This window comes from Protopterus annectens, chromosome 2.part1 (assembly GCF_019279795.1).
Source record: "Protopterus annectens isolate FY-2018-M chromosome 2.part1, PAN1.0, whole genome shotgun sequence".
Lineage (NCBI taxonomy): Eukaryota > Metazoa > Chordata > Ceratodontiformes > Protopteridae > Protopterus > Protopterus annectens.
Window position 1 is genome coordinate 1,773,422,723 of NC_056729.1, and position 16,412 is coordinate 1,773,439,134.

Consider the following 16,412-nt stretch of genomic DNA (forward strand, 5'->3'; position numbering starts at 1 on the left):
TTTAAGTCTCCCGCCCTTGTGGCTTTGAGGGATCTGGATTTTTGAGATGAAGCATGTTCATCAAATCTGGGTTTGACATGGCCTTGTATGTCAGGCACAGGTCACCTCTGAGCAAGCGGTAAGCAACTGAATATAACTGGTGTTTTTTCAGTCGGGCAGCATAAGACAGATTTTTGAGACCCTTTATCCTTTTGGTTAGGAACTTTTGTGGCCTCTCCAGCTGCTGCAAGTGTCGGGTCAGATACATTCCGAATGGGGCATTGTACTCGATCATTGGTCTGATGAGTGATGAGTATAGGGAGACTATGACCTCCCTTGATCTAGATGTGAAACCCTTCATGATGAGGTGGGCAATGTAGGAGGTCTTCCTAACTACTTTAGCGATATGAGTGTCGAATGAAAGGCTACTGTCAACCTGGGTTCCCAGGTCCCTGATAACTTCTTCTGTGATCAGGGGATTGCCACCTATATGGTAGCTAGGGGTAACCTTATTTTTTCCGAAGGGTATGACTATGCATTTCTTGGCATTTAACTTTAGGCCATGGCTCTGGCACCAGTTATCCGTTTCTGTGAGACCCTTTTGAAGGATATCTGTGTCGGATGTGTTTTCAACTACGGCGCCCAGTTTGCAGTCATCTGCAAACTTTGTCAGCCATAACCCTCCTGTGTTTGCTTGTACTTCAGAAAAGTAGATGCCAAACAAGAGTGGGCCCAGGACTGAGCCCTGTGGGACACCACTTGTGACAGGCTTTGAGTCTGACATGGCGCTAGCAACTCTGACCCTGTGGGTTCTGTCACTCAGCCAGTTTGCAACCCATCTTGTAATGTATGGGTTTACATTTAAGTTGATGAGTTTTTCAATGATACCCGAGTGGGGTATTGTTTCAAAAGCCTTCGCCAGGTCTAGGTAGGCTGTATGGACTGCCTTTCCCTCATCAATGGCCTTGGTGACTGTTTCGAAAAAGTCAACCAAGTTTAAAAGGTATGATCTGCCTTTGACAAAGCCAAACTGGGTTGGATCCAAAGTCTGCAAATTCCCTATGTCTTTATTTATGAGATCCATTATGATCCTCTCCATGGCTTTGCAGATAAGGCTTGTCAAGCTAATGGGACGGTAATTTCCAGGGTCGGTGGAGGCACCGCCTTTGTGGAGTGGGACCACAGTCGCTGTGCGCCACTCCCTGGGTACGTATCCAGAGGTGAGACTAAGATTAAACAGCTGTCCTAACTGTGGGTTTAATTCCTCATTGAGTTCATGGAGCACACAGCCAGGGACACCATCAGGTCCCATGGATGCTGTGTTCTTTGCCTTGGAGAGAGCAGTTCTCACCTGGGCGTTAGAGATGTTTGGGGGGGCTACAATCATTTGGTATAGATATCTCTCCTTTTGGGGGGGAGGGGGAAGAGAAGTTTGCACTGAACCTGTCAGCCAGTATGTTGGCAATGTCTGTAGGATCAGTAATCTTCACATCATTTTGAACTAATTCTGAGCATATCTGGGAGTTTCCTCCTAGGTTTCTGACATAGATAAAGAATGCCTTATGGTTGTCTTTAGAGTCCTTAGCTATTTTTCTCTCAAAATTAGCTTTGGATGATTTTATGAGAGCTCTTAGCTTTTTACTTATAGTGATCAGAGGTGTCTTACCTTTTAAGGATTTTGCTCTATCTTGTAGTAGCTTTCTCCTTTTGTTGTAGAGTTTGTTTATGGCTGGGGTCCACCAGACTGGACGCTTGCCTTTGGTACAAAGAGTCTTTGTTTTGCTTGGGATTGCCTGATCCATGCAGCCTTGCAGGTGCTGGTAGAAGGCATTTGTAAGTGATTCAGAGGTTTGAGTAGTGTTTACCGCCGGCTCAGGGGCCTTAAAGGAGACCACACTAGTCTTTAGAAGTGTGAAGTCGGCTTTCGAGAAGTTCTTTACTGTGGACTTTTTCATTTCGGGTGGGGGCGGGATGAGGACCTCCAGCGAGATTAGTTTGTGATCTGATCTCACCAGTGAGGGGTATACTTCTGGCGTTGAACATTGTGCTCCCATATTCGTGATGATGAGATCAAGTATGTTTTCTCCTCTTGTGGGGATGGTGACAAGTTGTTCCATGACATTTGAGTTTATGAATTCCAGGAACTTTTGGGCTAGAGTGTTTGGGCTTGAGTAGTGTTCCCAGTCTATATTAGGGTAGTTGAAGTCACCTAGTATGATGGTGTTCGGAGATACAGTTATCCCCTCCAGTGTTTTCAGGAAGGCCATGTGAGGTTCCTGAGTTTGCAAGGGTGGCCTGTAACATGCTACAAATTGCAGAGCAGCCTTGCCTATGGTTAATTGCACCTGGATGGTTTCCGATGCATCGTGTGTTGCCACCAATCTTGAGGTGTGGGTGTCCTTGATGAATATGGATACCCCTCCTCCTTTCTTGGTATTGTCCGGGTTTTGGGGCCGGAACGCATGATATGAGGTAAAACCTGATAGTGCTGGGGTGCTCTCAGGAGCCTTGAACCAGGTTTCTGTCACAGCACAGACATCGATGTTCTCCATACTGAGAAGGGCCTCGAGTGTGTGCATCTTGAGGTTGAGACTTCTGGCATTGAGCAGCATTACCCTTAGTTTTTTTTCTTTGTTGTGTTCTAGGGTGGTAGGTTTAGAATTTGAGCCTTGCCTAAAAAGGCACTATGGGGTGGCAAGAGCCTTTGCCAAAATCTGGAATCCCAGGGTGACAAGTGCAAGCCGTCCCTTGAAGCAGCGTGGCTTGTCCAGCATGTCATCCCAGGCAGACAGACATTGGATCCCCTTTGAATGACACCAGAGTTTAAGCCAATTGTTAAAGCTGATCATCTTATCTCTGTATTGTGGCATCATTCTTGGTGAAGGTAGGATACTGCTCAAGGTCAGGGTCATACCTGCTTGGGCTACATAATCAGAGAGCTCCTCTATGTCTCTTTTCATGTAGTCTAAGGAGGTACGTCTCAGGTCGTTAACACCAGCGTGGACAATGATTGAGTCGTACTTGTACCTGCTATTGAGAGACCTGAGTGCATGCGTTATGTGGCGGATTCTAGCACCCGACAGGCAGCTTACTGTGACCTTCTCCTTACTCAGTCTGGTGAGCGGGACGTCAGTGTGTCTGACTATGGAGTCACCAATGACTAGTGTGTCTGGCATTGTGTTTGGCCTTAAGTGCTGTGACTGCTTGACACTCTGACTGTGTGTTCTATGTGTTGCAGGTGTTGTGTTCTGAGGTGGTAGTTGTTTGGGTGTCTGCTTTGGTGGCCTCTGCTGTTTTGGTAGATTTTTGATCAGAGCCTCCGAGTATGTCTTTGTGTGTTTATGTGTATGATTTGAGGTTGTGATGGTATTATGTGAGACTGGGTCTATAGTGTGTGTGGTTACCTTCTCCTCCTGTCTGGTCTTGCCAGTCCTATGTTGAGAGAGCTCAGCCTCCAGTTTGGCCGTATAGTTGCATCTCTCGCATGTATTTGTGTTTTGTGGGAAGAGGACAGGGTTGTCTGTGTACATGAGGCAATTGTAACATTGCCTCAATATTCCCAGGTTCACCAGCTGAGCAGGAGAGGACATTAGCAACTGATCCCTCGACATGCTAGAAGGAATAGACAGAAAAACTTAAAAAAGGTTCTGGGGGATGTGGGTGACCGAGAAACAGGGTTTGCTTTTTTGGGGTACTTTCTATAACAAGAGTGCTGTATCGAGGTGATAAGTACTGTAGGAGCAAGTGCTTGGCTATACAGATGTAGAATAGTCTACTTGGGAGTCAAGTAGAGATAACTTATAGTTATAGGATACACTAAACAGAACAGTAGTATACTTTGAGGAAGGTAGTTTTAAGGGAAAATTTGAAGAGTGGACTTTACGTAGCCCTAATAGTTTAAATCTGATTAACCGGCGCTGCCCTAGTGTGCAACGGTAGCAGCTCCGCGCTAAATCGCGCTAAATCGCGCTAATGCGCGCTAAAGCACGCTTTATAGCAGGGGGCTGGAAAAGACAGGAAATGACCCAAAATGGCCAATAAACTACAAGTTACTGGTTTAAACCACTCCTCTGAGGACAAACAGGCAGCTCAGTACTCCCCACCCTCACTGGTGAGTAAAGAAACTTCTCTTTGACCAAACAAGGAAAATGGAGAAACACAGGAACCAAGACAAAGCCCAGGGATCAGCAAAATCTGATCACTGGAACAAACTATTAGGAAAGTATGGAAAACAAGAGTATTTTTTTGTTTTTTTTTTTAAGTTTTTTTTTCAAAGAAGCAGAAAATACAATAAATGCTATGTTTTTCGACTAATTGCTATCAAAAGTTAGTACACTTGAGTGTATTAGCCTGTTATTTAACTTTTAAACAAAACTTAAACAAGCAAGTGCAACAAACAATTCAAGCTATTAAAAACAGTAAAAACAGGTAATAACAGAATAAAACAGTTCCCAGTGCCTCTATCAAGTAGAGCCACAGGAGTGATCCCCGGGGTGAACTTTCTATTTCCTATCAACTCATCAAGATTTCTCTTGAAGAGGGCCAGTGAGGTGCTCTGCTTGACATGTATGAGAAGTCTATTCCAGAGCATCGGCAGTCTCTGGGTTATGAACCTGTCCCTCCAGCATGTTCTGTTGATTGTGGTGATGAGGTTGAGGTCTCCGGAGTGTGTGGTGTGGAGGGATTGGGATTTCTTTAGATGTAGCATTTCTAACAGAGCTGAGTCAGACATGGCTTTGTAAGTCAAGCAGAGATCGCCTCTTAGTAGATGATATAAGACAGAGAATAGCTGCAGATTTTTGAATCTGTCCATGTAGGACATGTGTTTTAAGCCTAGGGTCCTCTTCATGAGGTACTTCTGTGGCCTCTCCAGCTAGTGAGGTACATGTCAAATGTGGCATTATACTCTATGATTGGTCTAATGAGGGAAAAGTAGAGAGAAACGATGACCTCTTTCTTCCTGGATGCAAAACTCTTGGTAATGAGATGTGCCACACAGAAGAACTTTCTGAGCACATGTGGCAATGTGGTGGTTGAAGGAGAAGCTGCTGTCAACCTTTGTCCCCAGATCTCTCATATCTCCTTCAGTGTTCAGTGGGCTCCCGTCAATGTGGCAATTATTGGGAACTGAGTTTTTCCCAAAGGGGATGACGACTGATGTTTTGGCATTAAGCTTAAGGCCATGGTTTCAACACCAGTCATTTATCTTAGTGAGGCCTTTCTGTAGGATGTCTGCATCACTTGAGGAGTTAATATTGGCTCCTAGCTTGCAGTCATCTGCGAATTTGGTCAGCCAGAGTTGGCCTAGACTTCTGAGAAGTAGATACCAAACAATAGAGGACCCAGGACCGATCCTTGTGGGACTCCACTCGTGACTAGATGGCAGTCTGACTTGGAAATACAATGCTGTAAATACACTGCAGATGGACCAGGAAAATTAAATATACGGTGTTTACTTAACATGTTTCTAAAATGCCATTTAATCCCTAAAATATGAAATACTTTTTAAATATCTTATAGTATAGGAGAGCATGGCATACCAATCTCTTAACTATAGGTATATTAACTTCTCATTTTTTCTCCCTGTTGACACACAAAGCAACAATCACATGTATAATGAAAACAATTCAATGGCTTGTCCTACCTTAGGGTACAATACAGGATAGAATCGGTCCACATTAACCTCTTCACATACAAGCTGAAAAACAGACATAAAAACGAAATGCTGTTATTCAAAGTTTATTAAAATGGAATATCACACGTCTGTCACACTATAATTAGTTTATTTAGTTATCTAAAACTTCTATTAAATTCAGCCAGGAACATATAAATATATATACATGGATCTAGGACGTTTGCTCGAGTGAGCAAACGTCCGAATCCATAATAACCGAACACACTTTAACGAAAACGCTTTTATCGAAAAAGCGCTTTCGTTAAAGCGTGTTACAAAAAAAATAAAATAAAACACTACATTTACATTTTAGCTGCACGCCCCATGTGGGGGGCTGTGCCTCCCCACACCCCCCTACTTTAATATTCTCCCTCCGGGACCACACTACAGTGGGGAAAATGGAAATTTCCCTTACCCACACCATAGTACAGTCTCGGCAACAGGCATACTTACGCAAAAGTGCTTCTTCGGTGAAAAGCAGAATCTCACAATCTGGGTATGTCTAGATACACTATGGTGGCAGGTTTTATTCCCTCAGCCATCATTTGTTTATTGTGTGACCTTGACAGTACTTTGGCACACCTGGGCTAGACTCCTTAATGTCCCTGCACCGAAGGCCTAGTAACGACAGATGAACCTAATCATACTACTAACCCTCCCCCTAACCCCAAGCATTAGAATACTAAACACCCTTTTTCTAACAGTACAAATTCTTTCTGAGACTGGTGGTTGTGCTATTTTTTTTTACTTAAAGCAAACATAAAGGGAAGTTTTTTTTCCCTTTTCTACTAGACTTCTTTGATGCTATGAGTGTTTAATGTGTCATGAATGTGATTTATACTCATACATATCCCTGAGAAGAATACATTTAAATCTTCACACAGCGAACTTACATGGGTGGAGGGTTGGCATAATTGTTAAGGTGTTTACCTCACAGGCACAAAGTACAAGGTTTAATCATTACGTTTGGAAAACTGACTAGACTTAAAATTCAGCTAACCCAGTTCTTATCTATGAACTTACATAATTATATATACATCTATATTTTCTCTTTCTCTCTCTCTCTCTCACTATATATATATATATATATATATATATATATATATATATATATATGTGTGTGTGTATTTATATATATATATATATATATATATATATATATATATATGGGTCTACTTTTCTTGATAAAAATATCATTATTTTGAACAAGAAAAGTACGACCTTACTTTCGTGAAAGTGCACTTCAACGAAAGTGCACTTTCACGAATTCCAGTTCAGTGAACCGGCAATAGAAATAAAACAGAGCATAACAGTGGGGATAAGGGGAATATACCTGTTTCCCTACTGTAGTGCGATCTCGGAGTTAGTATATATAATGTAGCATGGGTGTGGGGGGGGTGCAGGTGGGCTTGCCCCCCTGCAAAATGGACTTTTATGTGTTCTTTTATTTTTATTGCCATTTCGCTGAACCAGAATTCACAAAAGTGCAGTTTCGTTGAAGTGCATTTTCGCAAAAGTAAGGTTGTACTTTTCTTGTTCGAAATAATGATATTTCAATCAAGAAAAGTAGACCCACATATATATATGTATATATATATATATATATATATATATATATATATATATATAATATGTGTGTGTGTGTGAATATACTCTCTCTCTCTCTCTCTCTATATATATATATATATATATGTACACACATAAACACACACACACACACACACACACACACACACACACACATCTATCTATATAGATAGATATTATATATTATACATTATTAAGAGGTGTAGCTAGGACATGTAAGTGCAGTTTGAAGAATTTTAAAAGTTTGTAAATCTTTTAAATGAGTCAGATAAGTTATAACTTTTTAATATTCAGAATGAGTAGATTAATCTTTCAGATATGATTATTTATAACAATGGGGAATATCATTATAGGGCAGGCGGCTGTTGATTGAAGCTGTAAAACAAAATATACAGGTACTTGCTAGAAGCATGCTCCCCCAGAGTATGAAAAATAATGCTACAACATCGCACACAGTTAGAGCCTTGAAGACAATAACTGATTATTTTAGCTTTTCAGTACAGCTACAGGGATACAAAGAAGAACTTGAAGGAGGGGCTACACCACTGGTGTGGTGAATAATACTCTACAGCAAGTGGTACAAAGTACAACAGTGAAAACTTTCCCAACTTTAAAGTAGGTGAATACTGGAATATACAAAGAACGCACAGAAAGGCAGTCTTGTATAACATAACAAATTTGATGGCTGTGGCTGTGATTTAAAACAAATCACATTGTTAAAGGTTGCAGAGGCACAACTGAACATATATGGTATTCTTTAAAACAGCACTTACAATAAGGAACTATATACCACAGAACAGCAGAAACTTGATAATTTCTCTTCGTTGAAGTAATTCCTCAGAGCTGATATGTTTGGACAGAACAGATGTAATTGATTTAGAGACACAGGCTAAGACTCCACAACAGGGGCCATTTTGCATTTTAATGCTAGGCTTACTATAATATAGTTTTCTGTCAATTTTGCAGTGGGTGTAGGGGAATAATTAAATAATGTATGTCACAGTTTACTTGCTATAATTCAGAATTTTGCTACATTAGCAATGGTCATTACAGCTGATGAATTAATAAGTTGGTGTCAGGCAGCTTTGATTGTTATGTTTTTGTTTAGTTTCCAGAGAGCTAACTTGGTTATGCATCCTGTTATACTTCTAGGAGAGGTAACCTGGTTAGGAATTCTGTATTACACTTTCTATAAATTTTAATTTTACCTCTTTAGTAAAACGTGTGATTTGTATCACTTTAAGGTGCACTGTGGATCTATATTTGCAATATAATCTGACTCTTGGGAGGTGGTCATTATAAATACTCATAAAAGGTGGAAAGAACTTTTAAGTGTGTCTACTTAAAGGTCTATATATCGAGGGCTCTTGTGGTCACTGTGGTCAGTTGCCTAGTATTGTTACTATGTTCTTTCTGTACCACCTTAAAATGCAATTGTTGTGCTTGTCTCCCCGCTGTAGTTGTATTCATTGTTATTTAAATATTTTATGCAATTCATATTCCTACTGACATAATTGCTAATGTTATGTCCATTTCCTGATGTAAATTTCGGGGTGATGTTCATATTTAATTTGTTGTATTAGATGTTGTTAACGTCATTGCTCTTGTGTCATGGGCAATGGTTAAAAACAGTTCTCAGATCGGTCCTCCTACCTGATTAATAAACCGTAACTAACTCTCAAAATATACATATCTATGAAGGAAAGATAAAAAAACATTAATTATACAATGACTCCTATTAATATTCAAAAACGTGCACAGTGATTGGCCAGCCCAACCAGCGTGACCATTGTAAATCCCACAATATACCAATGGAAAAAGGTCTGGTCACCTGGACTTCTTTCTGTTGGTATACTGTTTAAATGTTATTTTAATTTCTTAAAAAATAAAAAGAAAATCTTTAGCCCCAACTCCGGACATACCAGATAGGCAGCTTAGACAAAATACTAGGGTTATCAGGTACTTTATTTAAAATTAAACACACGTGCATGATATCCCTTGTATTTCTTCCATGCTGTCTCTCTCCTACCCCTAAACTGCCCTACAGTTTTTTTTAATTAAAAAAAAAAAAAAGAAAACAAAAACGGAGCAACGGCGACTTTCTTTTCTCTGTTGCTTCTGTTTCACTGATGTACTCGGTATGTATGGGAATGCAAGTCCCATATGCATGCGTAGTACATCAGCACAAGGAAACAGTATACCACCAGCCATGGAGGAACAGTAATGTGCTGTTATACAAAGATATTATTTAAGAAAAGTAAGTATTTTTTTTCTTAAATAATGTCATTGTATAATAGCAATAACCAACTTCGTGGTTGTGGTATATTGAAATTTATCCATGGTTGGCTTTATTTAATCACTCAGGCTTCGCCCTCATGATAAAACCATGCCAACCATGGGTAAATCTTCAATATATGACACCACATCATCAGTTATTGCTTAAATATTGCACAGCAAGGGATCTGTGGCTACATTCTACCTAAAAGTGGGAAGTTATGCTTTTGGGTATTGAAAATGTTAATATCAACAAATGCAGACACAAATCAGGAACCAGCAAAGTCCAAAGCCACAGGACCTGAATCTCCAATCTCTAAAGAATGCAATTTCAAACCAATCAGGTATAAATCGACACCTTTATTCGCACGTTGTCAAAATCACAAAAGTAAACAACCAACAATAAACCAAGCGCTTTCGCTCGGTTATTACCGAGCTTCTTCAGAGTTAAAAATGTTTGTGGTGTGGTTAGCCGTGTTAAATACTGAATACAAAGTCACATGACATACCCTCCCCCCTCCAATGAACCACCCCTAATCAATTTTTAAAAACATAGTGCATGTAACATGTCGTATAAATATTTAGTGAACCTTCTGAACTGAAAGCAAAAACCAAAATGTAGTCCCAACAGTGTCAAAAAATATGAAATGTATACTGTATGACAAAGCATATAAAAATGTATATGAAAAAAATAATAATATGTATGAAAAGATGATAATAAGAAACAAATAAATATATATGTGTGTGTAACACAGATAAAATATATACACATAAATGTGTGTACACAGTCCCCCTCATTGCAGGATGTGTCAAATGGTTTCCTGACCAAGACAAAAAATTGTATAAAAATACATGCAATACCAGTCTGCTTAATGGTGAAATTTAACCACCTCTTGTAAACCCCATTATAGTCGTGCCCTTCTTAATTTGAGCACACTATTTATGTTCAAAGCATCATTCATGCCCGGTGGACTAACTGCATCCAATCTAAGCTGCCAAAACAATTCCCGGTACTCCAACCTAGCTTCCCAATTATCCCCTCATGGGTCGGGGGTCACTTGTTCTAAAATAGTAAATTTAAGTTGCATATTTTCACACTGCTTAAAAAAGGCATTGGTCTCTCTTCCTTTGCTAATGTCATATTGGTGTTCATAAACTCTTTTTCTAAAATGTCTTTCTGTCTTGCCTACATAAAAACTGTAACAATGTAGGCAGACTCCTAAATATACAAATGGCCTGTTCTATTATTTGAGAGTTAGAGGAATATGTATATGTGAAACTGTTTTTAAATTTTGAAAGGTTGTTGTCTGTGATGATTTGAGCAGGTTTTTAGAGTATATTAATGGAAGTACTGAGTTTCTAAGATTCACTCACAGTATTGACCAAGACACTTTACACTATTTGGATGTAACATTAATTAAGGATTATGTAAACAGTTGTTTCCAATCTAAACTTTTCAGAAAGACCACCTTTTCCAGTGCATACCTCCACTTTGGCAGTGGGCACCATTTCTATCAGAAGAAAGGGATAGTTAAGGGCCAGATGATTAGGGCCTCAAGAATGTGTAGTACTTTGGAATATTTTTTGGAAGAAGTTAATACACTCTGTGCTCTATTCACAGAGAAAGGATACCCGACCAACTTGATTGACCAGTTGACCAAAGAAGTAACTGAAAAAAGGGAATCTACTTATTACCCTTTATTAGGAACTGGGATAGTTAATACAGAGTTGGTGACAGACAACAACCTTTCAAAATTTAAAAACAGTTTCACATATACATACTCCTCTAACTTTCAAATAATAGAACAGGCCATTTTAAAATACTGGCCTATAATATCAGTAAACGATGATATAAAACAATTCATCCCCTTGGTGCCGAGTTTTGTTAGAAAAAGAAGAATGAACTTAAAGGAGTTTTTTGAGAAAAATAAGGCTGGTAATAATGAACCCACTAGAATGAAGACGGGTACCCATAGATGTGGTTCATGTAACCAATGTGTTTTTATGTTGAACCAGGATGTTATTTCTATCCCTTCTAGAAAATTTAGATATAAGTTTAAACAATATTTCAACTGTGCAACTAAAGGAGTTGTATATTTAGGAGTCTGCCTACATTGTTACAGTTTTTATGTAGGCAAGACAGAAAGACATTTTAGAAAAAGAGTTTATGAACACCAATATGACATTAGCAAAGGTAGAGAGACCAATGCCTTTTTTAAGCAGTGTGAAAATATGCAACTTAAATTTACTATTTTAGAACAAGTGACCCCCGACCCACGAGGGGGTAATTGGGAAGCTAGGTTGGAGTACCGGGAATTGTTTTGGCAGCTTAGATTGGATGCAGTTAGTCCACCGGGTAATGAATGATGCTTTGAACATAAATAGTGTGCTCAAATTAAGAAGGGCACGACTATAATGGGGTTCACAAGAGGTGGTTAAATTTCACCATTAAGCAGACTGGTATTGCATGTATTTTTATACAATTTTTTGTCTTGGTCAGGAAACCATTTGACACATCCTGCAATGAGGGGGACTGTGTATACACATTTATGTGCATATATTTTATCTGTGTTACACACACATATATATTTATTTGTTTCTTATTATCATCTTTTCATACATATTATTATTTTTTTCATATACATTTTTATATGCTTTGTCATACAGTATACATTTCATATTTTTTGACACTGTTGGGACTACATTTTGGTTTTTGCTTTCAGTTCAGAAGGTTCACTAAATATTTGTACGACATGTTGCATGCACTATGTTTTTAAAAATTGATTAGGGGTGGTTCATTGGAGGGGATGGGTATGTCATGTGACTTTGTATTCAGTATTTAACACGGCTAACCACACCACAAGCATTTTTAACTCTGAAGAAGCTCAGTAATAACCGAGCGAAAGCGCTTGGCTTATTGTTGGTTGTTTACTTTTGTGAATTTGACAACATGCGAATAAACGTGTCGATTTTAACCTGATTGGTTTGAAATTACATTCTTTGGAGATTGGAGATTCGGGTCCTGTGGTATTGAAAATCTCATAAAAGTATCTTAGGGACACAAATCTGTGACTAAGCAATGGAAATATTATTATTTAAGCATCATATTGACTGCACTTGTAGAATAGTTTTATATTTGAGAAAATTCAAACAAATGATTAATTCTACATTGGAAAAAAATGCAAGCAGATTTTACAGCATCTATGAGATCCTGTGTAACATGAGAAAACAAACCAATGAAGGTGTACTGTTAAAATACTCATGAAAACCTCAGAATGTTACTGGTTTCATTGTCCACATATTTAACATGCTCATAATGCCAGGGGAAAAGAATGAAAGATTTAAACTACAGGTGAAACAGCATTATTGGTAAGTTGCCTTGGAAGCCAATGTAACAGCGGGTTTAAATGAAGTTATTAGTATTAGATGAGTACAAATGGAAGGACCATTAACATATCCACAACTGATCGCAAAGCTTTTTAAGAAATCACAGTATCAATTTTGCATTTACATGAATCTTCTCCTCCTTAGACTCATCCACAAAACAGTCAGTAATTTGACATCACCTGCAGTAACATCTAAACTGTCAGTAAAACAGACTCACTATCATCTGGTCACAAACAATACTATGGTCCTGCAGAGAACAACAAATAGATTTACAATCACTAACAACCCAGAGCTGGAGGTGATAACCCTCTCTACACTGTAACACTGTAAAAGTAGCTGACTCCAAATCCAGCTCCAGACAAGTGACAAGCGGAGTACCTCAGGGTTCAGTCCTGGGACCGCTCTTGTTTGACATCTACTTCTTTGAAGTACAGGCCAACACTAACGGACTCTGGCTAACAAAGTAAGCAGATGACTGCAAACTGGGAGCTATTATTGAATCCCCAAATGATGTGGATATTCTACAAAATGGCCTTACAGAAACAGATGTTTGGTGCCAGAGCCATGGCCTCAAGCTCAATGCCAAGAAATGTATAGTTATCCCCTTTGGGAAAAAAAACATGTACCCATGAATTACCACATAGGTGGCAGTACACTAAACACCGAAAGTGTGATAAGAGACTTAGGGACACAGGTGGACAGTGGTCTCACCTTCAATAACCACATCACCACAGCAGTCAGGAAATCCTTCTATGTGGCACACCTCATCACTAAGGGCTTTTCATACAGAAAAAATGAGGTCATTGTCCCACTGTACTCATCCCTCATTAGACCCATTATAGAATACAACTCCCTGTTTGGTATGTACCTCTCAAGATCTGCAACAACTGGAAAAGCCACAGAAATAACAACTGGAAAAGCCACAGAAATACCTCACTAAAAGAATCACAGACCTAAAGCAGATGCCCTATGCTGACCATCTAAAAAAACTCTACCTATGCTCTGTCGCATATCGTCTACTCACAGGCAATCTCTGCTTAACATACAAGGCCATGTCAAACCCAGAGCTGTTGGACATGCTACATTTAAAGAAATCCCAATCCCTCAGAGACACATGCTCCAGGGATCTAAACCTTGTCATTGCAATGAACAAAACACACTGGAGGGATAGGTTCCTGACCCGCAGACTCCCTAGACTCTGGAACAGACTGCTCATACATGTCAAGCAGAGCACCTCTTTGGCCCTCTTCAAAAGGAACCTTGATGACTGAACAAGAGATAGGAAATTCACCTCGTGGATCACGTCAGTCACCCTGCTAGACAGGGGTCCAGGGAAGTAAATTCTGTGGGAAGAAATAGCCAGGGAATTGTTATGCCTAGGCTTGTATAGGCCCTAGGGCCGATAGCCTAGTACCAACCTATGAACCTAAAATGTTAGAAACTCTTTGTATGTGTATAGAAACTCAGGTAGAATCTACAAACACTCCTAACAGAAGGAGTAACCTGTTCTTACTTTACTTGACTGGCTATAATGTAACTCTGCAGCTAAGATCAGCATGATCTAAATTACCATGAACTTTGATACTACAGCAGAAACAAAAACCTATTTGTAAATATTGTAAAAATGTAAATAGGTAACACAGGTATCTCCTACCATTTTTCTAAATTACAAGCTATAGATGAAATGGGTTCATTGGGATGATTTCCTTGCCCTTGTTAACAAACTTAATAAATAAAAATGCACTCCTGACATAGTTTTGAATATGTTTGTTGAACTGCATGGTAAACTAAAGTCCTTGTGTGTTATTGTCTAAAGGATTTGCAGACTGCTATGTCTTCACTACATGCACTGTATAGTAAAGCAAGACAGCTGTCACAAATCTTAAACACGCCCCAAGTCTGGCATGGGATTTTTGAGGGGACAGCATTAAACTGCTCTAAATATTATGAGGAACTTAACCATGGAAAATTCATACAATATCCTGTTTATTATTCTACAATCTCAGTTAATCTCTGTATATGTTTTAAATAAAGGAATATATAATTTTCTCATATTGAAAAGAACAAAATGTGGTATCTCATAGTTTATACTTACAACTTAAGGTTTCTGACAAATATTTTTTTTTTCCGTAAAATACACACACACACACACACACACACACACACACACACACACACACACACACACACACACACACACATTAATTCAAAACTTCCTGGCAGGCCCAGGGTGGAAGAGTGGGTAGCTATCCTGGCAGACAATGTCATCTCCCAGTATGGTAGTCCGTCGACTCTAATCTAAGAGGAAAATTAAAAAAGGTCCTTTTCTTTCTTTGCTTGCTACATTTTGCAACAAGCAGTTGCTACAGTTTATGTCACACACAGCACTAAGCACTTCAGTTCTGCCCACAAATGTCATACAAATCCAAAAACACCAAATAATAACCAAGTGCTCTAAATGAAAAAAAAAAACAAAAAACACTAAGGGAACACTCAAATGCAGGAAAGTTGGTAATGATTTAGCACTTTTGCCCTTTTTAATAAGCACATTCATCAGAATACATACAACACACCCCAACAATTTAAATCAAAAACACATTGTAACTGGTCAATTCCTTAACCTATCAGCATTAGCTTTTAAAAGAGATGAAAAGGGCATGTGATCATTCAGTCTGGAGAAACATCAGCCAGGAGAACTTGCCGATATAATTCTCTGTACAGTAACCCCCACTGACTTTGATTGACCTTCGCCAAAATAAAAAGTGAAAACATCTTAAAACATTCACATTCCAGTGAATGTTTATGCAGAGAATTAGTACTGTCATTTTTTAATACATAAAATGTATTCATATATAATTTTTCTTAAAATCCACTCTGTTTTCTATCTTGAAAATCCTGAGCACTTTGAACACAGATCAATATAAATCATACCACAGGTGCTAAGATTGAATTTCTTCGGATGTGGTAAAACTCAGTGAAAGCCATGCATAGTCACGTTGGTCCCTACATGAATATAAAGATACTAACAGCATGTACCACCCTTAGCCATGTAACTATTAATAGCACCACTGTCATGTTCATTTTGAAAAATTCCTTTCAAATTGTATGTGAACTCAGAAATCAGAATGGATTTTATAAAAAGCATCCAAGTATCTCTGAATTATGTCTCTTGCCTCAAAGGTACCTACAGAATATTGTAAAACCATTGTTTCTCCAAAGTCTTTGTTTACCCTCTTTAAACCACCACCAACATGTTTTAATTTATTTGCAGTGCACAGCATCAACACTGGTTTAGCATGCCTGACTACTCACATCAAGTTAATCTGTAGTTTGTGCCCAGTTTTTCTTAGTAATGTATTAACAAACTATGGATTAATCTTTACTTTCTCTATTACAGGCAGATTAATATAATGTCTAAACTTATTGATTAAGTAGCCTTAGTGTACTACCAACAATTATACTGTTTATACAGTCATATTTTTTCCATGACCCCTTGACAACTCTGCAAACA

At 38.8% G+C, this 16,412-nt stretch overlaps 1 protein-coding gene across 2 annotated transcripts in view; it reads right to left on the reverse strand.

The window, feature by feature from the left end:
• The window catches only part of LOC122794633 (RAP1 GTPase activating protein), a 1,835,311-nt gene that overhangs the window by 721,513 nt on the left and 1,097,386 nt on the right, over window positions 1–16,412 (reverse strand). For both annotated transcript variants that reach the window (XM_044063215.1, XM_044063214.1), the window contains exon 8: window positions 5,624–5,677. In XM_044063215.1, the coding sequence (XP_043919150.1) occupies window positions 5,624–5,677 (54 nt within the window). The remainder of the gene's footprint in view (window positions 1–5,623; window positions 5,678–16,412) is intronic.